This window comes from Symphalangus syndactylus, chromosome 9 (genome assembly GCF_028878055.3).
Source record: "Symphalangus syndactylus isolate Jambi chromosome 9, NHGRI_mSymSyn1-v2.1_pri, whole genome shotgun sequence".
Classification (NCBI taxonomy): domain Eukaryota; kingdom Metazoa; phylum Chordata; class Mammalia; order Primates; family Hylobatidae; genus Symphalangus; species Symphalangus syndactylus.
This window is the reverse complement of record NC_072431.2, coordinates 44001352-44028816: the sequence shown is the minus strand read 5'-3', so window position 1 is coordinate 44028816 and position 27465 is coordinate 44001352. Positions and strand designations below refer to the sequence as shown.

Below are 27465 nucleotides of genomic sequence, written 5' to 3'. Positions count from 1 at the left end.
CAAAAGACCAACTCCTGGATTCATTGATTTTTTGAAGGGTTTTTTGTGTCTCTATTTCCTTCAGTTCTGCTCTGATCTTAGTTATTTCTTGCCTTCTGCTAGCTTTTGAATGTGTTTGCTCTTGCTTCTCTAGTTTTTTTAATTGTGATGTTAGGGTGTCAATTTTAGATCTTTTCTGCTTTCTCTTGTGGGCATTTAGTGCTATAAATTTCCCTCTACATACTGTTTTAAATGTGTCCCAGAGATTCTGGTATGTTGTGTCTTTGTTCTCGTTGGTTTCAAAGAACATCTTTACTTCTGCCTTCATTTCCTTATGTACCCAGTAGTCATTCAGGAGCAGGTTGTTCAGTTTCCATGTAGTTGAGTGGTTTTGAGTGAGTTTCTTAATCCTGAGTTCTAGTTTGAGTGTACCGTGGTCTGAAAGACAATTTGTGATAATTCCTGTTCTTTTACATTTGCTGAGGAGTTCTTTACTTCCAACTATGTGGTCAATTTTGGAATATGTGTGATGTGGTGCTAAGAATGTGTATTCTGTTGACTTAGGGTGGAGAGTTCTGTAGATGTCTAGTAGGTCCACTTGGTGCAGAGCTGAGTTCAATTCCTGGATATCCTTGTTAACTTTCTGTCTTGTGGATCTGTCTAAAGTTGACAGTGTGGTGTTAAAGTCTCCTGTTATTATTGTGTGGGAGTCTAAGTCTCCTTGTAGGTCTCTAAGGACTTGCTTTATGAATCTGGGTGCTCCTGTATTGGGTGCATATATATTTAGGATAGTTAGCTCTTCTTGTTGAATTGATCCCTTTATCATTATGTAATGGCCTTGTTTGTCTCTTCTGACCTTTGTTGGTTTAAAATCTGTTTTATCAGAGACTGGGATTGTAACCCCTGCTTTTTTTTGCTTTCCATCTGCTTGGTAGATCTTCTTCTGTCCCTTTATTTTGAGCCTATGTGTGTCTCTGCATGTGAGATGAGTCTCCTGAATACAGCACACTGATGATTCTTGACTCTTTATCCAATTTGCCAGTCTGTGTCTTTTAATTGGAGCATTCAGCCCATTTACATTTAAGGTTAATATTGTTATGTGTGAATTTGATCCTGTCATTATGATGTTAGCTGGTTATTTTGCTTGTTAGTTGATGCAGTTTCTTCTTAGCATTGATGGTCCTTACAATTTGGCATGTTTTTGCAGTGGTTGGTACCGGTCATTCCTTTCCATGTTTAGTGCTTCCTTCAAGAGCTCTTGTAGGGCAGGCCTGGTGGTGAAAAAATCTCTCAGCATTTGCTTGTCTGTAAAGGATTTTATTTCTCCTTCACTTATGAAGCTTAGTTTGGCTGAATATGAAATTCTGGGTTGAAAATTCTTTTCTTTAAGAATGTTGAATATCGACCCCCACTCTCTTCTGGCTTGTAGAGTTTCTGCTGAGAATCCACTGTTAGTCTGATGGGCTCCCCTTTGTGGGTAACCCGACCTTTCTCTCTGGCTGCCCTTAACACTTTTTCCTTCATTTCAACTTTGGTGAATCTGACAATTATGTGTCTTGGAGTTGCTCTTCTCAAGGAGTATCTTTGCGGCGTTCTCTGTATTTCCTGAATCTGAATGTTGGCCTGCCTTGCTAGATTGCAGAAGTTCTCCTGAATAATATCCTGAAGAGTGTTTTCCAAGTTGGTTCCATTCTCCCTGTCACTTTCAGGTACACCAATCAGATGTAGATTTGGTCTTTTCACATAGTCCCATATTTCTTGGAGGCTTTGTTCATTTCTTTTTACTCTTTTTTCTCTAAACTTCTCTTCTCGCTTCATTTCATTCATTTGATCTTCAATCACTGATATCCTTTCTTCCAGTTGATCAAATCGGCTACTGAAGCTTGTGCATGCATCACGTAGTTCTTGTGCCATGGTTTTCAGCTCCATCAGGTCATTTATGGTCTTCTCCGTGCTGTTTATTCTAGTTCGCCATTCATCCAATCTTTTTTCAAGGTTTTTAGCTTCTTTAAGATGGTTCGAACATCCTCCTTTAACTCAGAGAAGTTTGTTATTACTGATCTTCTGAAGCCTTGTTCTCTCAACTCGTCAAAGTCATTCTCCATCCAGCTTTGTTCCACTGCTGGCAAGGAGCTGTGTTCCTTTGAAGGGGAAGAGGTGCTCTGATTTATAGAAATTTCAGCTTTTCTGCTCTGATTTCTCCCCATCTTTGTGATTTTATCTACTTTTGGTCTTTGATGATGGTGACGTACAGATGGGATTTTGGTGTGGATGTCCTTTCTGTTTGTTAGTTTTCCTTCTACCAGACAGGACCCTCAGCTGCAGGTCTTTTGGAGTTTGCTGGAGGTCCACTCCAGACCCTGTTTGCCTGGGTACCAAGAGCAGAGGCTGCAGAACCACAAATATTGCAGAACGGCAAATGCTGCTGTCTGATTGTTCCTCTGAAATCTTCATCTCAGCAGGGCACCTGGCCATATAAGGTGTCCTTCTACCCCTACTGGGAGTGCCACCCAGTTAGGCTACTTGGGGGTCTGGGACCCACTTGAGGAGGCAGTCTGTCCATTCTTAGATCTCAGACTCCATACTAGGAGAACCACTACTCTCTTCAAAGCTGTCAGACAGGGATGTTTAAGTCTGCAGAAGTTTCTCTGCCTTTTGTTCAGCTATGTCCTGCCCCCAGAGGTGGAGTCTACAGAGGCAGGCAAGCCTACTTGAACTGCGGAGGGCTCCACCCAGTTCGAGCTTCCCTGCCACTTTGTTTACCTACTCAAGCCTCAGCAATGGCAGGTGCCCCTCCCCCAGCCTCACTGCCACTTTGAAGTTCAGTTTCAGACTGCTGTGCTAGCAGTGAGCAAGGCTCTGTGGGCATGGGACCCTCCGAGCCAGGCACAGGATATAATCTCCTGGTGTGCCATTTGCTAAGACTATTGGAAAAGTGCAGTATTAGGGTGAGAGTGACCCAATTTTCCAGGTGCCGTCTTTCACGGCTTCCCTTGGCTAGGAAAGGGAATTCCCTGACCCCTTGCACTTCCCGGGTGAGACGATGCCTCTCCCTGCTTCAGCTCACACTCTGTGCACTACACCCACTGTCCAACAAGCCCCAGTGAAATGAACACAGTACCTCAGTTGGAAATGCAGAAATCATCCATCTTCTGCATCGCTCACACTGGGAGCTGTAGACTAGAGCTGTTCCTATTCGGCTATCTTGGAACCTCCCCGACTTGTGGCTTTTTCAATTCTCCATTTCTCTTTTCAGAAGTGTGGAAGCACCACCAAGTAAGATCCCAGCGTTTTCAAAAGATCTAGGACAGAAAATGGAAACATGATCAATAAAGGTTAGTTTCCAATGCTGAATCTAGCAATCAGGGGCTTAGGAAATTAATTTACATATTAAAGAGATATGATCTTCTGTTCATGCTGATAATGCAGGTTTTACTGGTTAAGCTCAGAATAGGTAAAAATAAAAAAAAATTTGCTGGCCAGAAGAAAGAAGTCTGTGGGAAAGTAAAGATGTAACAAGTGGGAAAGACATGTATTCATTTCAGTTAGAAATAGCAGCAAAGAGAAAAATGAGATAGAAATCACTGGAGGCAAGGGAACTGAGGGAACTCCTTCTAGATGGCTTCCACTTCAGCAGACTAGGAGTCATGGTTACATGCAGAAAATGATGTTGAAAAGGGTGGAAATTTCATACATTCATGTTGGAAAATCTAAGAGGAGGTTATTAGGAAGTAGTTTTCTTCTTAAGACACTTTTAATATTTTTGACATTTTTTATCATTTTGCTTATACTCCATTCCCAATTACAGTTCACCAACACCAGACCTAATAGAGAAATTATAAACTTCCAGGGAAGTGTTTCTCAAAATATGATTGCTAGCTATTAATGCAAGAATCTTTTAGGGAACTTGTTTATACAAAGACTTCTGAAACCCACCCAGGCCTATTCAACAGAATCTCTGGGGCCCAACGCCTGAGAACCTGCACCTTTACGAGTTGCTCAGGTGATTCTGAGGCAGCAAGCCAGTGTTTGACGGAAGGCTGCTGTTTTAGAACCACTAGCTTAGCTCATGTCTCGTCCAGGTAGTCTCATGCATGACTATTCACCCACATCCTGTTTTTAATCAGTAGTTCTGTCTGTAGTTTTGAAACTCAGAATAAAATGTCACACACTGTGGTGAGGAAATAACAACTGTGACTTCAAATACAGCTGGTTGGGATCAGATCCCTACTCATTATCATTTTCTATGTTTTTCCTATTTTTAGTTTATAAATACTTTTAAAATGTACTTATACATCATTTATTGATGACCAAAAATGGTAGAGTTTTTATAGTTAAGCAATTTTTATAATAATAAATTGCATTGTCTAGCAAACTTGTAATTTTTTAATTATACTTTAAGTTTTAGGGTACATGTGCACAACATGCAGGTTTGTTACATATGTATACATGTGCCATGTTGGTTTGCTGCACACATTAACTCGTCATTTAACATAAGGTATATCTCCTAATGTTATCCCTCCCCCCTCCCCCCACCCCACAACAGGCCCCAGCGTGTGATGTTCCCCTTCCTGTGTCCATGTGTTCTCATTGTTCAATTTCCACCTATGAGTGAGAACATGCAGTGTTTGGTTTTCTGTCCTTGCGATAGTTTGCTGAGAATGATGGTTTCCACCTTCATCCATGTCCCTACAAAGGACGTGAACTCATCATTTTTTAAGGCTGTATAGTATTCCATGGCAGATATGTGCCACATTTTCTTAATCCAGTCTATCATTGCTGGGCATTTGGGTTGGTTCCAAGTCTTTGTTATTGTGAATAGTGCCACAATAAACATACGTGCGCATGTGTCTTTATAGCAGCATGATTTATAATCCTTTGGGTATATACCCAGTAATGGGATGGCTGGGTCAAATGGTATTTCTAGTTCTAGATCCCTGAGGAATTGCCACACTGACTTCCACAATGGTTGAACTAGTTTACAGTCCCACCAACAGTGTAAAAGTGTTTCTATTTCTCTACATCCTCTCCAGCACCTGTTGTTCACTGACTTTTTAATGATCGCCATTCTAACTGGTGTGAGATGGTATCTAATTGTGGTTTTGATTTGCGTTTCTCTGATGGCCAGTGATGATAAGCATTTTTTCATGTGTCTTTTGGCTGCATAAATGTCTTCTTTTGAGAAGTGTCTGTTCGTATCCTTTGCCCACTTTTTGATGGGGTTGTTTGTTTTTTTCTTGTGAATGTGTTTGAGTTCTTTGTAGATTCTGGATATTAGCCCTTTGTCAGATGAGTAGATTGCAAAAATTTCTCCCACGCCTGTTCTCTCTGATAGTAGTTTCTTTTGCTGTGCAGAAGCTCTTTAGTTTAATTAGATCCCATTTGTCAATTTTGGCTTTTGTTGCCATTGCTTCTTGTGTTTTAGACATGAAGTCCTTGCCCATGCCTATGTCCTGAGTGGTATTGCCTTGGTTTTCTTCTAGGGTTTTTATGGTTTTAGCTCTAACATGTAAGTCTTTAATCCATCTTGAATTAATTTTTGTATAAGGTGTAAGGAAGGGATCCTGTTTCAGCTTTCTACATATGGCTAGCCAGTTTTCCCAACACCATTTATTAAATAGGGAATCCTTTCCCCATTTCTTGTTTTCATCAGGTTTGTCAAAGATCAGATAATTGTAGATATATGGCATTATTTCAGAGGGCTCTGTTCTGTTCCATTGGCCTATATCTCTGTTTTGGTACCAGTACCATGCTGTTTTGGTTACTGTAGACTTGTAGCATAGTTTGAAGTCAGGTAGCATGATGCCTCCAGCTTTGTTCTTTTGGCTTAGGATTGACTTGGCAATGTGGGCTCTATTTTGGTTCCATATGAACTTTAAAGTAGTTTTTCCCAATTCTGTGAAGAAAGTCATTGGTAGCTTGATGGGGATGGCATTGAATCTATAAATTACCTTGGGCATTATGGCCATTTTCAAAACATTGATTCTTCCTACCCATGAGCATGGAATGTTCCTCCATTTGTTTGTATCCTCTTTTATTTCATTGAGCAGTGGTTTGTAGTTCTCCTTGAAGAGGTCCTTCACATCTCTTGTAAATTGAATTCCTAGGTATTTTATTCTCTTTGAAGCAATTGTGAATGGGAGTTCACTCATGATTTGGCTCTCGGTTTGTCTGTTATTGGTGTATAGGATTGCTTGTGATTTTTGCACATTGATTTTGTATCCTGAGACTTTGCTGAAGTTGCTTATCAGCTTAAGGAGATTTTGGGCTGAGATGACGGGGCTTTCTAAATATACAATCATGTCATCTGCAAACAGGGACAATTTGACTTTCTCTTTTCCTAACTGAATGCTCTTTATTTCTTTCTCCTGCCTGATTGCCCTGGTCAGAACTTCCAACACTATATTGAATAGGAGTGGTGAGAGAGGGCACCCCTGCCTTGTGCCAGTTTTCAAAGGGAACGCTTCCAGTTTTTGCCCATTCAGTATGATATTGGCAGTGGGTTTCTCATAAATAGCTGTTATTATTTTGAGATACGTTCCATCAATACCTAATTTAGTGAGAGTTTTTAGCATGAAGGGCTGTTGAATTTTGTCAAAGGCCTTTTCTGCATCTACTGAGATAATCATGTGGTTTTTGTCATTGGTTCTCTTTATATGGTAGATTATGTTTATTGATTTGCATATGTTGAACCAGCCTTGCATCCCAAGGATGAAGCCCACTTGATCATGGTGGATAAGCCTTCGGATGTGCTGCTGGATTTGGTTTGCCAGTATTTTATTGAGGATTTTTGCATCGATGTTCATCAGGGATATTGGTCTAAAATTCTCTTTTTTTTGTTGTGTCTCTGCCAGGCTTTGGTATCAGGATGATGCTGGTCTCATAAAACGAGTTAGGGAGGATTCCCTCTTTTTCTGTTGATTGGAATAGTTTCAGAAGGAATGGTACCAGCTCCTCCTTGTACCTCTGGTAGAATTCGGCTGTGAATCCATCTGGTCCTGGACTTTTTTTGGTTAGTAGGCTATTAATTATTGCCTCAATTTCAGAGCCTGTTTTTGGTCTATTCAGAGATTCAACTTCTTTCTGGTTTAATCTTGGGAGGGTGTATGTGTCGAGGAATTTATCCATTTCTTCTAGATTTTCTAGTTCATTTAGCAAACTCATTTCTTTCTTGTTTTCTCTATTTACGTGAGGCAGTGATAAGGTTTGGAGCTATATTGACCCATTAACTTAATTCTCAACATTTGAAGCCAAAGTAAGTGCAGAATTTCACCCTCTCAACAGTGGAAATGATATTCCTCTTCTCATTTCTCCTCCATCCATTAGTGTTTGGGCTGGATAGAAAATAAATATACCAAAAATGAAAGACCACTTTTTAAGTAGTATTTGGAAAGGAAAGTAGGTACCACCCAGTCCTCTCTGCTCTTCAATCTGAGCATGTACACTTTCTTTAGTAATGAATTTGTAACGGGACCAGAATGCTCTCAGATCACAATCACCAAATCATCACTATTGTGAAGAAAAGGCAAGCTCAGTTTAAATCCAAGTGATTTTTTAAACTGTTTTATACTTTCCTTTATCATATTACTGATTTTCTGTTGTAACATAAATGAAGTTATTTGAACTCCTTCCCAGAAGAGTTCATGTACAATAATGATCACATTTCTAACTTCAGACTGAGTTATGTCATACTTGTGTAGGCTCTCACATATCTTTGCCTTGGAATTTATCATACTATAAGTATTTGTCTTCTGATACTAAGTATTAACAAGAAGAACTTGTATTTATCTTGAGTTTCTAACATGGTTCTCAAAGAATTAGGTTAGAAATTGTTCATTGACTTGTTGGACGATTGAACAAACAAATGAAAATTGAAACTTTATACTATTTTGCTTGACAAAATCTTGTTCTCAACTAGTAAATGCAGAAATATAAGGAAAAATAATTGTACATGGCACCAACAGTAAGTTAAGTTGTACACCTGTGAAAGGCTGGTAGACAATCTCACAAAAGATATTACATAGCGGCATTCATTACCATGCAGAATTTAGAGTGCCTGTGTCTCTCCTTAGTGTTACAGCTGTAGAGACTTAATTCTCTCAACATAATTATAGTTCTTTGTGATCTGCATTTGTTCTTTCGTTGCTTTTAAGATTTTCACCAAAGACTGACTTTGATACTTCATGGTTCCACTACAATGTGTTAATGTGAGTTTGTTTTTATTTTTTATTTTATTGTTTTTATTTTATCAAGATGTTGCCTTTTCTGACTCTAATAATTCATGAGATTTAAAAAAACTCAGTTAGACTAAATTCTCAATCACCATCTCTTCAAAGACAGCCTTTCTCCTGTTTTCTCTATTTTATCCTTCCAGAATGTTCACTGGATATATGTTGGAACTTTCCTTTCTCTCCTTCCTATTTTTCATCTATTTCTAATATTTCTACTCTCTTTATCTCTCTTTATATGAGAGGACTTCAAAAAGTTCATGAAAAATGCATATTATGGAAAGCTATGTGTAGGTCTTAAAAATTTTTGCACCAAAATAAACTGATACTAACTTGTTATAATATGCCGGAATGGGATCTAGTTTGAGGCATTAAGAAGTTTAGGACTTCAGTTTGAAAAAAGCCCTTAACAGAGCAGTAAGAATTTTGCTAAAATTGAGGCAAGCACGAATGTCAAATTTATAGTGAAACTTGGGTGGAAAAATGGTGAAATTATTGATTGCTTACAAAAAGTTTATGGGGACAGTGCCTCAAGGAAATCATCAGTTTACAAATGGATAACTTGTTTTAAGAAGGGACTACATGATTTTGAAGAGGAAGCCTGCAGCAACAAATAATCCACAGTAATTTGGGAGAAAAAAATATTAGCCCTGTTTGTGCCCTAATTGAGGAGGACCAATGATTAACAGCAGAAACAATAGCCAACACCATAGACATCTCAACTGGTTTAGCTTAAACAATTCTAACTGAAAACTTAAAGGTGAGCAAACTTTCTATTCAATGGGTGCCAAAACCATTCCACCCAGATCAGCTGCAGACAAGAGCAGAGCTTTCAGTGGAAATTTTAAACAGTTGGGATCAAGATCCTGAAGGGTTTATTTGAAAAATTGTAATAGAAGATGAAATATGGCTTTACTGGTATGATCCTATAGACAAAGCACAACCAAAGCAATGGCTACCAAAAGGTGGAAGTGGACAAGTCAAAGTAAAGTGGACGGGTCAGGAGCAAAGGTCATGAAAACAGTTTTGTGTGATGCTCAAAGCATTTTCCTTGTTGACTTTCTGGAGGGCCAAAGAGCAGTTTATTTATCTGTAATTTATCTGTTATTTATCTGTTTATTATGAGGGAGTTTTGAGAAAGTTAGCCAAAGCTTTAACAGAAAAATATCCAGAAAAGCTTCACCAGAGAGTCTTTCTCCACTACAACAATGCTCCAAGCTCCTGCTCGTTTATCTCATCAAAAAAGGACAATTTTGTGAGAGTTTTTATGGGAAATCTTTTGGCATCTACCTTAAATTCCTGATTTGGCTCCTTCTGATTGTTTTTTGTTTGTTTCTTAATCTTAAAAAGACCGTAAAGGGCACCCATTTTTCTTCAATTAATAATATATAAAAGACTGTATTAACATGGTCAAATTCCCAAGATCCTCAGTTCTTTAGAATGGCTGGTATTATTGCTTACAAGAATGTCTCAAGCTTAATTGAGCTTATGTTGAAAAATTAAGGTTTATATTTTTTTAATTTTTATTTTTTAGTTCCATTTTTCCACAAACTTTTTGAAGTCTCTTTATATATTTATTATGGTAATTTCACTAATTTTTCAGTTCACAAATTCTCTCTTTATCTATGTGTGATACGCTTTCCCACTGATGGTGAGGATTTGATTTCAATAACAATTTTTAATATACTTCTTTTAGAGCAGTTTTAGGTTGAGAGTACAGTTGAGTAGAAGGTACAGAGATTTTACATATATCCCTTGGTCCAATATATGCATATCAATGTTTCCCATTATCAGCATTCCCCACCAAAGTGGTACATTTATTACAATTGCTAAACCTACACTGACATATCTTTATCACTCAAAGTATAGTTTATATTAGAGTTCATTCTTGGTGTTTTACATTCTGTAAGTTTGGACAAAAGTATGATAGCCTGTATCCAAAATTAGATAGCATGTATCCAAAATTAGAAATTACTTTTCCCATTTTTCCGTACCATACCCTTTGGAAAAAGGTCATCATATTCAGCCCACACTTAAGGAATGAGGAGTTCTGCTCCTCTTCCTTGAGGGTGGAGTATCTATATAAGTAACGGGAAATTTTTCCAAACAGGAGGTTTGTCTCTTCACTCCATTTATTATTTATGGACACATGAATGTATACTTATTTTATATTTTGGGTTATAATTTAATACTGTTTTATCTGTTGCTCAAAGTGTTTCATCTTTGGCCATTAGGAGCCCTTCTGATTGACTTCTATTTCCCTTTGACATATCTCAATCTTTATAAGATTTTTTAAAATATTTTATTACTTTCTGACATTACAAGATGCTGCAGGCCCTTCTTGTTCATTCCCTGCCTCAGACCTAGAATAAGCCATGTCTCCAAGAAACTCTGGTTTATTTTATTGGGGAATGGTATTAGAAGGCAAGATCTTGGTGCTGTGTGTGTTCATTGCTGCTAAAGTGTCATTATGTCCTTGACCTCTCAACTGACAGAGCAAGGAAATGAGTGTGTATAAACTAATTCATGCATACACAGATATCTATAAATATTCATGTATGTAATCATCCATACTTTTATTAAACTAATATTGAGTGCATACGGATGTCTAAAACGTAATACCATTACCACATGGGTCAATCTGGCATTCTCCCTTACTTATCTGTGAACTTTGAATCCAACAGTAAGAAATCTGACTCCCATTATCAGCCATGAGGAATTTATTTTTTTTTTCTATTTTTTTTCCTATTCTTTTTCTCATAGTTTTTTTTTCTTTTTTTTATACTTTAGGTTTTAGGGTACACGTGCACAATGTGCAGGTTTGTTACATATGTATCCATGTGCCATGTTGATTTCCTGCACCCATTAACTCATCATTTAGCATGAGGTATATCTCCTAATGCTGTCCCTCCTCGCTCCCCCAACCCCACAACAGTCCCCGGAGTGTGATGTTCCCCTTCCTCTGTCCATGAGTTCTCATTGTTCAATTCCCACCTATGAGTGAGAACATGCAGTGTTTGGTTTTTTGTCCTTGCGATAGTTTACTGAGAATGATGTTTTCCAGTTTCATCCATGTCCCTACAAACGACATGAACTCATCATTTTTTATGGCTGCATAGTATTCCATGGTGTATATGTGCCACATTTTCTTAATCCAGTCTATCATTGTTGGACATTTGGGATGGTTCCAACTCTTTGCTATTGTGAATAGTGCCGCAATAAACATACGTGTGCATGTGTCTTTATAGCAACATGATTTATAGTCCTTTGTGTATATACCCAGTAATGGGATGGCTGGGTCAAATGGTATTTCTAGTTCTAGATCCCTGAGGAATCGCCACACTGACTTCCACAATGGTTGGACTAGTTTACATTCCCACCAACAGTGTAAAAGTGTTCCTATTTCTCCACAACCTCTCCAGCACCTGTTGTTTCCTGATTTTTTAATGATGGCCATTCTAACTGGTGTGAGATGGTATCTCACTGTGGTTTTGATTTGCATTTCTCTGATGGCCAGTGATGATGAGCATTTCTTCATGTGTTTTTTGGCTGCATAAATGTCTTCTTTTGAGAAGTGTCTGTTCATGTCCTTTGCCCACTTTTTGATGGGGTTGTTTGTTTTTTTCTTGTAAATTTGTTTGAGTTCATTGTAGATTCTGGATATTAGCCCTTTGTCAGATGAGTAGGTTGCAAAAATTTTCTCCCATTCTGTAGGTTGCCTGTTCACTCTGATGGTAGTTTCTTTTGCTGTGCAGAAGCTCTTTAGTTTAATTAGATCCCATTTGTCAATTTTGGCTTTGTTGCCATTGCTTTTGGTGTTTTAGACATGAAGTCCTTGCCCACGCCTATGTCCTGAATGGTATTGCCTAGGTTTTCTTGTAGGATTTTAATGGTTTTAGGTCTAACATTTAAGTCTTTAATCCATCTTGAATTAATTTTTGTATAAGGTGTAAGGAAGGGATCCAGTTTCAGCTTTCTACATATGGCTAGCCAGTTTTCCCAGGACCATTTATTAAATAGGGAATCCTTTCCCCATTTCTTGTTTTTGTCAGGTTTGTCAAAGATCAGATAGTTGTAGATATGCGGCATCATTTCTGAGGGCTCTGTTCTGTTCCATTGATCTATGTCTCTGTTGTGGTACCAGTACCATGCTGTTTTGGTTACTGTAGCCTTGTAGTATAGTTTGAAGTCAGGTAGCGTGATGCCTCCAGCTTTGTTCTTTTGGCTTAGGATTGACTTGGCGATGAGGGCTCTTTTTTGGTTCCATATGAACTTTAAAGTAGTTTTTACCAATTCTGTGAAGAAAGTCATTGGTAGCTTGATGGGGATGACATTGAATCTATAAATTACCTTGGGCAGTATGGCCATTTTCACGATATTGATTCTTCCAACCCATGAGCATGGAATGTTCTTCCATTTGTTTGTATCCTCTTTTATATCATTGAGCAGTGGTTTGTAGTTCTCCTTGAAGAGGTCCTTCACATCCCTTGTAAGTTGGATTCCTGGGTATTTTATTCTCTTTGAAGCAATTGTGAATGGGAGTTCACTCATGATTTGGCTCTCTGTTTGTCTGTGATTGGTGTACAAGAACGCTTGTGATTTTTGTACATTGATTTTGTATCCTGAGACTGCTGAAGTTGCTAATCAGCTTAAGGAGATTTTGTGCTGAGACAATGGGGTTTTCTAGATATACAATCATGTCATCTGCAAACAGGGACAATTTGACTTCCTCTTTTCCTAATTGAATACCATTTATTTCCTTCTCCTGCCTGATTGCTCTGGCCAGAACTTCCAGCACTATGTTGAATAGGAGCGCTGAGAGAGGGCATCCTTGCCTTGTGCCAGTATTCAAAGGGAATGCTTCCAGTTTTTGCCCATTCAGTATGATATTGGCTGTGGGTTTTTCATAGATAGCTCTTATTATTTTGATATACGTCCCATCAATACCTAATTTATTGAGAGTTTTTAGCATGAAGCGTTGTTGAATTTTGTCAAAGGCCTTTTCTGCATATATTGAGATAATCATGTGGTTTTTGTCTTTGGTTCTGTTTATATGCTGGATTACAATTATTGATTTGTGTATGTTGAACCAGCCTTGCATCCCAGGGATGAAGCCCACTTGATTATGGTGGATAAGCTCTTTGATGTGCTGCTGGATTTGGTTTGCCAATATTTTATTGAGGATTTTTGCATCAATGTTCATCAAGGATATTGGTCTGAAATTCTCTTTTTTGGTTATGTCTCTGCCAGACTTTGGTATCAGGACGATGCTGGCTTCATAAAATGTGTTAGGGAGGATTCCGTCTTTTTCTATCAATTGGAATAGTTTCAGAAGGAATGGTACCAATTCCTCCTTGTACATCTGGTGGAATTCGGCTGTGAATCCATCAGGTCCTGGACTCTTTTTGGTTGGTAAGCTATTGATTATTGTCACAATTTCAGAACCTGTTATTGGTCTATTCAGAGATTCAACTTCTTCCTGGTTTAGTCTTGGGAGGGTGTATTTGTCGAGGAATTTATCCATTTCTTCTAGATTTTCTAGTTTATTTGCATAGAGGTGTTTGTAGTATTCTCTGATGGTAGATTGTATTTCTGTGGGATCGGTGGTGATAGCCCCTTTTTCATTTTTTATTGCATCTATTTGATTCTTCTCTCTTTTCTTCTTTATTAGTCTTGCTAGCAGTCTATCAATTTTGTTGATCTTTTCAAAAAACCAGCTCCTGGATTCATTAATTTTTTGAAGGGTTTTTTGTGTCTCTATTTCCTTCAGTTCTGCTCTGATTTTAGTTATTTTTAGCCTTCTGCTAGCTTTTGAATGTGTTTGCTCTTGCTTTTCTAGTTCTTTTAATTGTGATGTTAGGGTTTCAATTTTGGATCTTTCCTGCTTTCTCTTGTGGGCATTTAGTGCTATAAATTTCCCTCTACACACTGCTTTGAACGTGTCCCAGAGATTCTGGTATGTTGTGTCTTTGTTCTCATTGGTTTCAAAGAACATCTTCATTTCTGCCTTCATTTCATTATGTACCCAATAGTCATTCAGGAGCAGGTTGTTCAGTTTCCATGTAGTGGAGCGGTTTTGAGTGAGTTTCTTAATCATGAGTTCTAGTTTGATTGCACTGTGGTCTGAGAGACAGTTTGTTATAATTTCTGTTCTTTCACATTTGCTGAGGAGTGCTTTACTTCCAACTATGTGGTCAATTTTGGAATAGGCGTGGTGTGGTGCTGAAAAAAATGTATATTCTGTTGATTTGGGGTGGAGAGTTCTGTAGATGTCTATTAGGTCCACTTTGTGTAGAGCTGAGTTCAATTCCTGGATATCCTTGTTAACTTTCTGTCTTGTTGATCTGTCTAATGTTGACAGTGGGGTGTTAAAATCTCCCGTTATTATTGTGTGGGAGTTTAAGTCCCTTTGTAGGTCACTCAGGACTTGCTTTATGAATCTGGGTGCTCCTGTGTTGGGTGCATATATATTTAGGATAGTTAGCTGTTCTTGTTGAATTGATCCCTTTGCCATTATGTAATGGCCTTCCTTGTCTCTTTTGATCTTTGTTGGTTTAAAGTCTATTTTATCAGAGACTAGGATTGCAACCCCTGCCTTTTTTTGTTTTCCAGTTGCTTGATAGATCTTCCTCCATCCCTTTATTTTGAGTCTATGTGTGTCTCTGCACATCAGATGGGTCCTGACTCCTTATCCAGTTTCCCAGTCTGTGTCTTTTAATTGGAGCATTTAGCCCATTTACATTTAAAGTTAATAGTGTTATGTGTGAATCTGATCCTGTCATTACGATGTTAGTTGGTTATTTTGCTCGTTAGTTGATGCAGTTTCTTCCTAGCCTCAATGGTCTTTACAATTTGGCATGTTTTTGCAGTGGCTGGTACCGGTTGTTCCTTTCCATGTTTAGTGCTTCCTTCAGGAGCTCTTTTAGGGCAGGTCTGGTGGTAACAAAATCACTCAGCGTTTGCTTGTCTGTAAAGTATTTTATTTCTCCTTCACTTATGAAGCTTAGTTTGGCTGGATATGAAATTCTGGGTTGAAAATTCTTTTCTTTAAGAATGTTGAATATCGGCCCCCCCTCTCTTCTGGCTTGTAGAGTTTCTGCTGAGAGATCAGCTGTTAGTCTGATGGGCTTCCCTTTGTGGGTAACCCGACCTTTCTCTCTGGCTGCCCTTAACATTTTTTCCTTCATTTCAACTTTGGTGAATCTGACAATTATGTGTCTTGGAGTTGCTCTTCTCAAGGAATATCTTTGTGGCGTTCTCTGTATTTCCTGAATCTGAATGTTGGCCTGCCTTGCTAGATTGGGGAAGTTCTCCTGGATAATATCTTGCAGAGTGTTTTCCAACTTTATTCCATTTTCCCTGTCATTTTCAGGTACACCAATCAGACGTAGGTTTGGTCTTTTCACATTGTCCCAAATTTCTTGGAGGCTTTGTTCATTTCTTTTTATTCTTTTTTCTCTAAACTTCCCTTCTCGCTTCATTTCATTCATTTCATCTTCCATCAGCAATACCCTTTCTTCCAGTTGATCGCATCTGCTACTGAGGCTTCTGCAATCTTCACGTAGTTCTCGAAACTTGGCTTTCAGCTCCATCAGCTCCTTTAAGCCCTTCTCTCCATTGGTTATTCTAGTTATCCATTCTTCTAATTTTTTTTCAAAGTTTTTAACTTCTTTGCTATTGTTTTGAATTTCCTCCTGTAGCTCAGAGTAGTTTGATCATCTGAAGCCTTCTTCTCTCAACTCGTCAAAGTCATCCTCCACCCAGCTTTGTTCCGTTGCTGGTGAGGAACTGCGTTCCTTTGGAGGAGGAGAGGTGCTCTGCTTTTTAGAGTTTCCAGTTTTTCTGCACCGTTTTTTCCCCATCTTTGTGGTTTTATCTACTTTTAGTCTTTGATGATGGTGACGTACAGATGTCTTTTTGGTGTGGATGTCCTTTCTGTTTGTTAGTTTTCCTTCTACCAGACAGGACCCTCAGCTGCAGGTCTGTTGGAGTTTACTAGAGGTCCACTCCAGACCCTGTTTGGCTGGGTGTCAGCAGCGGCGGCTGCAGAACAGTGGATTTTCGTGAGACCACAAATTCAGCTGTCTGATATTTCCTCTGGAAGTTTTGTCTCAGAGGAGTACGCGGTCGAGTGAGGTGTCAGTCTGTCCCTACTGGGGGGGTGCCTCCCAGTTAGGCTGCTCAGGGGTGAGGGACCCACTTTAGGAGGCAGTCTGTCCTTTCTCAGATCTCCAGCTGCGTGCTGGGAGAACCACTACTCTCTTCTAAGCTGTCAGTCAGACAGGGACCTTTAAGGCTGTGGAGGTTCCTGCTGAATTTTTGTTTGTCTGTGCCCTGCCCCCAGAGGTGGAGCCTACAGAGGCAGGCAGGCCTCCTTGAGCTGTGGTGGGCTCCACCCAGTTCGAGCTTCCTGGGTGCTTTGTTTACCTAAGCAAGCCTGGGCAATGGCGGGCGCCCCTCCCCCAGCCTCGCTGCCGCCTTGCAGCTTGATTTCAGACTGCTGTGCTAGCAATTAGCGAGACTCCGTGGGCATAGGACCCTCCAAGCCAGGTGCGGGACACAATCTCCTAGTGTGCCGTTTTCCAGGCCTGTTGGAAAAGTGCAGTATTCGTGTGGGACTGACCCAATATTCCAGGTGCCGCCTGTTACCCCTTTCTTTGACTAGGAAAGGGAACTCCCTGACCCCTTGCGCTTCCCGAGTGAGGCAATGCCTCGCCCTGCTTCAGCTCGCGCACAGTGCACTTTACCGACTGTCCTCCACCCACTGTTTGGCCCTCCCTAGAGAGATGAAACAGGTACCTCAAACAGAAATGCAGAAATCACCCGTCTTCTGTGTCGCTCAGGCTGGGAGCTGGAGACCGGAGCTGTTCCTATTCGGCCATCTTGGCTCCACCCCCCATGAAGAATTTATTAACTCTTTAATTGCAGTATACATACATAGCACTGTCAGAGTTATTAATTGTATTCACGTGGAAAGCAAGTTTTTCTGTTAGAGTAGAATGTTTTTGTGTGTTTTATTTTGCCTTTCATTTTATAAACTCCAATCATTTCCAGAGCTATTTAGCTCAGCATCTTTTTTTCCACGCTCTTAAGTTGTTTTATACATTTTTAATACAGTTAGATTGTTTTTGTCACATTCTTCATTCTATCCTAGGATCCCCCAGCCTCCTAAGTGGACTTTTTGATAATTTACATGCTTTAAGGATAATGCTTCATTCTGTAAAGTGCTATGGGTTTTGGCATATGCAGAGTCATGTATCCAAGATTACGATATCACACAGAAGAGTTTCATCACTATATAAAACTCACCTGTCTTCCTCCTATTTAACCATCTCCATGCCTTCTTCCCACCCCTAACTCCTTAAAACCACTCATATCTTTACTATTGCTATAGTATTGCCTCTTCCATCATGTCATATAAATGGAAACATACAGTATTAGTCTCCTCAAACTAGTTTCTTTCATTTAGCAACATGCATTTAAGATTCATAGTGTCTTTTAATGACTTGATAGCTTATTTCTTTGTAGCTGAATAATATTGCATCTTATAGACGTAACCGTTTGTATATCCACATTTTCTCACAGCCTATGACTTGTCTTTTGATTCTCTGAATAGTGCCATTCACAAAGCAGAAGTTTTAATTTTTATAAAGTCTAATGTATCAACTTTTTCTTTCATAAATCATCCTTTTGATGTATCTAAAAACTCATTGCCACACCAAAGGAAATCTAGAATTTCTCCTATGCTATCTTATAGAAATATTATAGTTTCGTGTTTTATACCTATGTCTATAATCCATTTTGAGTCAATTTTTGTGAAACATATAAGAGCTTGCATATTTGACAGAACCATTTGTTGAAAACACCATCCTTTCTACATTTAATTGACTTTACTTCTGTGTCAAACATAATTTACTATATTTGTGTGTGTCTATTTCTAGGCACTCTGTTCTGTTCCACTGACTTATGTGTCTATTCTTTTGCCAATACCATGCTGTAATGATGACTATATATTAAGTCTTTAAAAGGATTTTGTAATTCCTCCAACTTTGTTTTTCTTCAGTATTTTCTTGACCATTATATGTCTTTTGTCTTTCCATATAAACTTTAGAATTAATTTGTTGATATCTACAAAATAGCTTGCTAGAATTTTGATTGGGATTACACTGAATCTACAGATTAAGTTGGGAAGAACTGAATTGTAAAACTATGGAGTCTTCCAATCCATGAACACTGACTCTCTATTTAGGGTTATAGTTTACCATATTGAGATCCTGTAATATTTTGTTAGATTTATATGTATTTTATTTTTGCATGCTGTCAACATATTGTTTTTCCTTTTTCAAATTCCAATTGTTCATTGTTGGTATGTAGGAAAGCAATTGACTTTTGTATGTTAACCTTGTATCCCATGACCTTGCTATACTCACTTAGTAGTGCCAGGATTCTTTGAGACTTTTCACATAGACAACATATCATCCTCAAATAAAGACAGTTTCTTTCCTTCCTTCTTAATTTGTGTATCTTTTATTTCTTCTCCTTGCCTTATTGCACTAGCAAAGATTTTTCATACAATGTAGAAAGGAAAAGTGAGAGAAAATATATTTGCTTTGTAACTGATCTTAAGGAAAGTGTCCAGTTTCCCACTATTATAATATTAGCTGTAGGCTTTTTGTAGATGTTCTTTATCAAGCTGAGGAAGTTATCCTTTATTCCTAAGATATACATTTTTTATATTCTTTCAAACTTCTTTTTTTCCCTCAAGTTCTGATAATTTTGTGATATCTCCTAACTTTTGCTCATGGCTGATCATTTCCTTTTGTGCTTTGTAGTTTTGATAATAAGTGTTTTGTTTACTTTTCTGTTAAAAGTTTCTACTATCCTCTGCTTATAAAGATGTGCCTGCCTAGAAGTGGCAAACTTCAGTATGCCAATCACTATTCACTTAAATGCATTCAGATCCCCCGAGTAAAATTTGAAAGCAAGTAACTAGTTCATTCTTTCTTATTCTTTTTAAATCTTTTATCATTTCATGCACCAAGGAGACAAAGTAGGAGGCCGGAAAGTTTCTTAATCAACTTTTTGACTAGTTACACAATCTTGACCAGGTTATTTCATTCCAAAATTCACTAATGCTTCCATTTCTTTATGTAGAAATTATTATGACAGTCACTAATTTTTATTCAAGGAGATTTAGAGACAGCTCAATACCCTTATATTAAGTCTGTGAACTCCTTGAATGGTGTTACAAACAGACTAAGGTGGTCCCCTGATCCCTACCTCCTAATGTTCATGACTGTGTAATCCCTGCTTCCTGAGTGTGGGTGGGCCTGTGACATGTTTCTAACAAACAGAACATGGTACAGTTGATAGGATACTATTCCCATCTTAATGTTGCATTATAAGGCGAGGTGATGGGAAGTCACTTAAGAGGTTATGTTACATGGCAAAGGCGGTTACATTGTATTATGTAAGACTGTCTTGTTTGTAGCCCTTCCCTTTTTCTTCTTCATTACCAGCTTTGAAGAAGCAAGCTGCCATGAATCGTATGGCTACCAGGAAATGATTCTGACAACAACCTGAGGGAGTTTAAAGGTAGATCCTTCTCCAATCAAGCCTCCAGGTAACAACTCAACGCTGGGCAACACCTAAATTTGAGATAATAAATATATTTTAGGCTTCTAAGTTTGTGGTAATTATTTATTTATTTTTATTTTATTATTATTATTTTTTTAGATGGAGTTTTGCTTTTGTTGCCCAGGCTGGAGGGCAATGGTGCAATCTCAGCTCACTGCAATCTCCGCCTCCCGGATTCAAGCGATTCTCCTGCCTCAGCCTCCGGAGTAGCTGGGATTACAGGCATGCACCACTATACCAGGCTAATTTTTGTATTTTTAGTAGATACAGGGTTTCATCATCTTGGTCAGGCTGGTCTCAAACTCCTGACCTCAGGGGATCCACCCACCTCGGCCTCCCAAAGTGCTGGGATTGCAGGTGTGAGCCACCGTGCCTGGCAGTAATTTGTTAAATAGCAATAAAAAAGCTAATGGTGCAAAGTCTCAATTAAGTAAGTAGTGTCTTTTAAGGTCCTCAAAGAAGTAAATGTTGAGAATCACCCAAGTTTTTTTAAAAATCTGCTTTTAAAACAGTTATTTCTTTATGGTAGAGAGAAATGTAGGGAGAGAGAGAGACAGAGAAAGAGAGAGAAAGTCCTGACACTGAAAAATAGCCTTCTTTATTTCATAAAGGCATCAAATTTTGATTTTGTAGCCCATAGGTATCTAAGGAAATGGATATAAAATAACAATACTTTTATGATCTGAAGGGCTCAATATAGTTATGTATTACTATTTTTAGTATGTATACATTCAAAAATGTCTGTACTTTGGTGATCAATACACACATACTATTTCCAAGTTTGATCTCTTCAGTGCAAACTGGGATTTTAAATGCTATCTGTATCATGCACTTAAGATATAAAATTATTACAAGGTAGAAATTCATAAATAAAAGTTCACTTCCAAAAATATATTACTAATCTGTTTGTCATGGTTGTGTTCTTCAGCCACATGATAAAGTAATTCCCAATCTACTTCATTCAAATTTGGTTTATCAAATGCCCTTCCAGAAAAATGCATTTTCATAACAGGTTGTCAATTAATGGAATTCACCAGTAATACATATTTGAGAACTTTCAAGTTAAAAAAACACTTTTCAATTTTTTTCCCAGTAAATTATATCAGAGTGAATCACTATGCACCAGAAGTTTCTTCTAAAGCCCCACTGAGGTCATAAATTGGTCTGAAAGTTATACTGTGAGAAATTTACCCACATTTCCACTAAACAAAAGCTAATTTTCTTACTGCTTGTGAAATATTGAACATGACATACCCTTCCTTCCTGTACTTTGGTTAACCAGTACTTTTTTCTTTATTCTCAGAACATACCTCAACTCATTCTTACCGCAAACTAAAGTGATGCTTGCTCCGTCCCTTCCTTGCCCCTTTTTTGCGTTTGAAGTCTACTGTCATACAGCAGTATTACACTTGTATTAAAGTCACAAGAAAAGCAAATGATCTATGGTCTGCTTTCCCGTATGATCTATGTCATTCTATGTAGTTCTTAAAGCATTTTTTCACCTTGTAGAAGATTTCAAAGTCATCTTTCCTCAAATAAATGTGGTGTTTTCTTCCCCTGGACTTTGTGAAATAGGATAACAAGAAATGCTGAATTCATATAAGTAGACCTTTAACAGGATGATTCTAGACTATGATGAGAAATAAGCAATACCAGTTGAATCATAACTGGTTTGCAAGCTCTTGTTGAAGTATATGCATTGCTAATCATGTAGTTATTAAAGAACCTATATCTGAAACTTGTGTATGAGGAATAGAGAAATGTTTGTTTTCCTATTTACCCAAAGAAATACACTTATCTATGTAGTATCTATAATTGTACATTTTAAGTATTCCTGTTGGGTGGAATAAAAAGTACTGTGATGATCACTAAACAGAACCAAAAGAGTGAAAGATATCTGGAATAGACTACAGCAAAGAAGAACTGGCTTCCAATTTTAGCCCTGCCACTGACTAGCCTTGTGACCCTGAGAACATTTCCGAATTCCTGACTTGCTATCTGTATGCCTAACACCTACTATATAGTAATTGTGAGGATCATATGTAAAGTGTCTTTAGCCAACTAGGTATTCAGTAAATGGTAGACAGTATCACTATTGTTTCTGTGAAAGGTGTGACACTCTGCCTTTCATATGAGTGACTCTCATGCACAGGCCACTGGATGTTTCTCAGTTCAAAGAGTTAATAGAAGGCAAGTCCCAACTAGAAATCTTTTTATACTTTATCATTTCTTTCTTATCTTACATACTTCCTTACCCTACCCTCTTTTATCTCAAAATAACTCATTTCTTAATCAGAAGTTTAAATTTAGCAGCTCTAAAGTGAAGTGTTTCTATTTCTCCCAAACACACACACACACACACACACACACACACACACAGAGAGAGAACTTAAAGTCAGCAGACTATTTATTACATAGTCCATATTGTCTACTCCAGAATATAGGTAATGAACAGCTGTGCCACCAGAACAGAGAATTCATAGACTTTGATGGCTATTAAATAAAACATGGAGTAATTGAAAGGCTAGAAGTAATGTGATACTAACATAAGCAATAGGCAAAAGACTGCTGAGGTGAAGGCTATTTAGAATATATGATATAAAGTGAGAAGTAATATGAAAAAAACTACAAGAGGAAAGTCCTTCTCCCAACTCTCACATTTTGGATGTTAGACATTTGTAGAAAAAAAAATTACAAAGCTGTAGGATTGGGAGAGTTCTAGACTTGCCATTAATGTTCTGGCAGAACAAAAGTTGAATTGGGCAAAAAACATGACATCCCCACCCATTTTGTTTAGACTGACTATAAAAATGACTTTATTATGATCTTTGCAGCACCCATCTCAGACCACATCTTTCCATGGTTCTCATGAACCTTAACCCCTCCTATTAAATCTGATACTTCCTGCTTTATTGTCACTATAAATGTGAGAAAGGGCTGATGGTCATCTTCGTTTACAAGCCGTTACAGGTTTGAACAAATTCAAAATTGCCTATTATTAAGCCTCCCCAGGAGCTACTGGGCATAAGCAAACCTAAGATTTTATAACCTACCAATTATCCTATAGAAAATAGTCCAGATTATTATATTCTGCCACATCTTTATTCATACTTGACTCCAAAAAGTTCTCAATTAATCACAGGGATAATCTAGAAAATAAATATTAGTTCTGCTTTCAAAGACAGTACTGGAATGTGCAGGCACTTGCATCTTTGTTATATTAATTAACTTATTATTTAGTTTCCATCTGCTTAGAAATTGAGCTGTTTAGGTTGAAAAATGATTTAAGAAGCAAAAACTATGACACAACAACTTAAATAAAGGTCACTATTGCTGTGAAATGGGATGTCAGTTTTGCAATTCTTCTGCACTTTCCCACCAAGCTGGGATCTGGGTGAGTCTAGAGATATTTGTGAAATAAGCTAATTTGAAAAGACACCACAATCCGTCAAAAGCGACTTTCTTCCTCTTCCACAGCACGATGAAGGCCAGGGATAAATTTCAAGAGTTGCTTTCGGACACTTCCCTTTCTGCTCTTCCGGGGCAGGGTCCCAAACATGCTCGATAAGTTGCCCTCCCACAAGGGAGACATGGATCCGCTGCTGGTGTTACTGATGCTCCGGTTCCTCCTTGAAGATGACCTCCTCAGAAAATCATCCCCCTCCTTGGGGATAAAGCACTCATCATCTGTGCTCGTCTGCCGACTGAAGGCACCCCTGCTGGAGTCCTCAGACACACACGTCTGGTAGCCATCTTCACTGTCCATCGTCATGGAGCTCAGCCAGCTCTTACAGCTGCTCTCACTGGATAATCGGTTCCGGTCCACCAGGGCTGGGCCTGACCCAGGCAGGGGTCCGAACAAAGACAATTCATCCAAGTCCATGTTTTCCAAACTGGGGCAGTTAGCTGCATCACCTAGAGCGCAGAGAAAAAAGTCTACTGTGAAATGGATCTGTTCATCACTCCCTACAAATAAGTACACTACATCAAAACTTCTCTTTGAATGACACAAGAAAGAGTAAGGGTGAAAAATACTTTTCACTGAGCTTTGGCGTGCATGAATAAGTAACTGTTTATGAGGCCATTTGATAAACCTTATAGTAGGGTTTCCTGAACTATTGTTCATAGACCAAGGTTCCATGGTCACAAAAATTATAATATTAGAATAAATTTAAACAAGATGTTTCATATGAGAACAGTTCAGCCCAACTGACAGTCTACCAATGTGACATCTGAATCTCCAAAATGATCATTTCTTAAATTTAAATAACCCTGAAACCTTTTATTAAAATTCTCACAGAAATGGGGTTCCATAGAATACACTTGGGGAAATACTATCATGATTTTCTCCATGTAGCTTCTCTGATTCTTAGGTACTGTCTTTTAAAAATAATTCTAAAATTATTATAAAATCATTTGACGTATATAGAAAACAGTTATGGAACAGGTAATTCAAAAGTGTTTCTTAGAGAAAGGATTTGTGAAATCAAATGTATCTTCCAACCTTAATATTCCCAGTTTCGTTTTGGAATACTTACATTCTCTGGAATGATACTGTACCCAGAAAGCATCCTTGTCCTCAAGTAAGTAATAATTTATTTGAAGAAACTGAATTTTATCTGCTTGGCTAAATTTTTTTCATTGATCCTTAACAACGTACATCTGGCTCTTCAAACTCTAATGTTAATCACATACCAATATGACCCTCCCTGCTTCCACACTAACTGAGTTGGTTGGTATCTCGTGTGTGTGTGTGTGTGAGAGAGAGAGAGAGAGAGAGAGAGAGAACTTGTAATACCAGCCTTGGAAAAACATAATCAGTAAGTGACTCTGCTTCAGAAAAAATAATAGAATACTGCACACTCTAAAATGGTTGTACTTTGTACTGATTATCTTTACTGCTGCTCTCTTTTGTCCTTGGTTGATAATATAAAAAGAAACTGTTTTTTTCAGATGATTTGCAAGGTTGAGTACAGCCAACCCCACAGTGACTAGTCATAATGCTTTCGTTTTTGCTAATACAACCTACTTCATTTCATCTTGCAATAAGTGATGAATTTCTTTTGATTGGAGAGCAATTGCCTTATAGAATCACATGCCCTGGATGTTTACTATACATCTAGAAAAAGCAGAACTCCCTCAATTGCTCAAAATATATGTACAACAATGACTTTATGAGGATCCTGACCTAACAATGTTGTCTATACAAGGCTGTTCCTATAGAACAGCAAGAATTTATATTCACTGGGCCATTCAGGATGCTCCAGAAGTGGAAATGAGGCTAAAAAGCCCTCATGTCTAAAGAAAGCAAGGAGGTGGCTGAATTTACAAGGCCATAAAGAAGTTTTTGTATTAAATATTTCTGCCTCTCTAACAAACTTCACTACCCAAAAAAAATTACGAATTTTTAAAAATATTAAATGAATACATAAAAAGAAGTAACTTGTACATAAGTTTCAAACACTTCAGTTAAAACAAACAAACAAAAAAAACAGAAGTTCATACCAGAACTCTAAGCCATAAATTAGTGACTAGTTAAGGATTAAATTGTTATCTTTTTTGGTAAACAAATTGGTTATCACTTTTAACAGATATTCTAGGTTACAGAGTTAAGCTTGGTGCTATTTAAAGAAGAGATAAGCTATATTTCACACCCACGTAGTGGTTTCAGTGAATTATTTGTACACAAAAGTTCATTCCTTTGGTTACATCTATCATACAACAAATAGCAAATTAACACATTTAAAGTCAACCCTTCCCTTAAAAATGCACTCAATGGCAAGAGCTATGCATTTACTGTTGTATTAATCTTATGTATTTATGTCTTGGTCTTGGGGGCCATGAAAAAGAATTTCTCTGAATAAATGCAACTTCTGCAATTTAAACAAAAGACAGGAGCTCTACCCAGTAAGTGTGCAACCATTCCAGCTTTAATAGCTTCTAAAAACTATACAGCCCCTGAGCCGTGATTGTTTTCAGAAATGTAATTCATTCACTGAAGTAGAAGGAAAGTTAGGCAATCTTCCCCAACGATTTTCTAAAATCTCCAGGTGCCTGTTATGGAGCATGTGCATCTGTGAGCATGTGCATCTACGTCATGTATATGAGTAGTGGATCTGACTTGCCTAATACAGCCATTCCAAAGCTCATGCCAAAGAAACACAGACCCGTTTCTTTGACCAGCACTAGACAAATTTTTCTTATAATGATGACAATCTTAAAACAACTTTGAGGCAGAAATGCTGAAAGAAGTAATGTTAGTGTGGTTTCTGAACAGGAAATTGCATTTACCATGAAGCAGACGATGTTCCTGTAACTGCAGAGATCTGTACTCCACCCATTTTTGTTTCAAGGTTTGCTGTGAGATTTAAAAAAAAAAAAAAAAAAGTTTTTATTATTAGGAAACCCCAGTGAAGCTAGCAATTTAGTTCTAGGTGTTGAGATTTGTCATTAAATTTTTTACCTTTCTTTCTAGTAGTACCAATCCATCTCATCCATTTAAAATATTTCTGCTGTATAAAAGGAGGATATTGAGAATACTATGACCTCAAAAAATAATCTAGTAGTACCAAGAAGCTTTCTTTTAGAAAACAAGAACAACAAGAAAATATATTTGTACTTAAAAATTATTTTAAAAAGATTATTTGGGTGTGTGAAACTGTGCTTGCTGTTTAGGCGAGGATTTATACTCTAGGATCCCCACGTCTGTAGGATGAAGACAATAACAGAGCCTAAACCCCAGAAACGTTATGAGGATTAGATGAGGGAATAGATGTAAAATTTTTAGAACAGTGACTAGAACTTAGTTAATGCTCTACAAATGTCATCATCAACATACAAGCCCAAAGACCTCCGCCTCCTGAGTTCAAGCAATTCTCCTGCCTCAGCCTCCCAAGTAGCTGGGATTACAGGCACACCCCACCATGCCCGGCCAAATTTTTGTCTTTTTAGTAGAGACAGGGTTTCACCATGCTGGCCAGGCTGATCTCGAACTCCTGACCTTGTGATCCGCCTACCTCAGCCTCCCAAAGTGCTGGGATTACAGGCCTGAGGCACCGTGCCTGGCTTGGACAGCTATTTATTTTCCACACAAAAAAAGGAGAACAGAACTATCTGAAAGGCTTCCTTAGTGGGCTAAACTTAGAACACTGCTAAGCACCCTAACTTCTTAACTGTTTCTCTTCTTGGCTGCCCCCAGCACATGAGAGCTGAGACCCACAGTGGGAATTAAGTAGCTGCCTCATGGGTCAAGACAGCACACAAGTCCTGGCCTATCCCACAGAGGGGACTGAGGCAATGGCAATCTAAAACAAACCAGGCAGAAGGCATCTGAAAAGACATAGCCATAGGCTCACTGTCTCCCATTCTTTATCCTCTACTGTTCCCCTTCCTTTGCCAATTCAGGTCCTTATAGCAAGCCCAGCAAGTGGGCACAGCTCAGGTTTGCCTGTGGACTCTTAGGCCAAAGGAAAGACAGCCTAGTTGAAACAAGCAGTCCTTGCCACAAAGCAATCTGCCAAGGAGTAGATGAAGGCTAAAAAGGAAGAGGAAAAAAATGCATATTTGGAGAAGGATTAAAGGAAAGAAAATAATAAAATTGCAAGAACATCATTAAATGCTT

General features: G+C 38.2%; 2 protein-coding genes across 4 annotated transcripts in view; both read right to left on the bottom strand.

Annotated features, from left to right (window-relative positions):
* The window catches only part of ERMN (ermin), a 90578-nt gene extending 73467 nt beyond the window's left edge, over positions 1-17111 (bottom strand). For all 3 annotated transcript variants that reach the window (XM_063609483.1, XM_063609482.1, XM_063609484.1), the window contains exons 1-2: positions 17007-17111; positions 3101-3281 (exon numbers count right to left, since the gene is read on the bottom strand). The gene's annotated coding sequence lies outside the window, so the exon portion shown is untranslated. The remainder of the gene's footprint in view (positions 1-3100; positions 3282-17006) is intronic.
* A 5122-nt stretch (positions 17112-22233) lies between these two features.
* Positions 22234-27465, bottom strand: part of CYTIP (cytohesin 1 interacting protein) — a 30324-nt gene continuing 25092 nt past the window's right edge. The window contains exons 7-8 of the mRNA XM_055292068.2: positions 26136-26202; positions 22234-23759 (exon numbers count right to left, since the gene is read on the bottom strand). Of these exons, the coding sequence (XP_055148043.1) occupies positions 23293-23759; positions 26136-26202 (534 nt within the window). The 3' untranslated portion in view covers positions 22234-23292. The remainder of the gene's footprint in view (positions 23760-26135; positions 26203-27465) is intronic.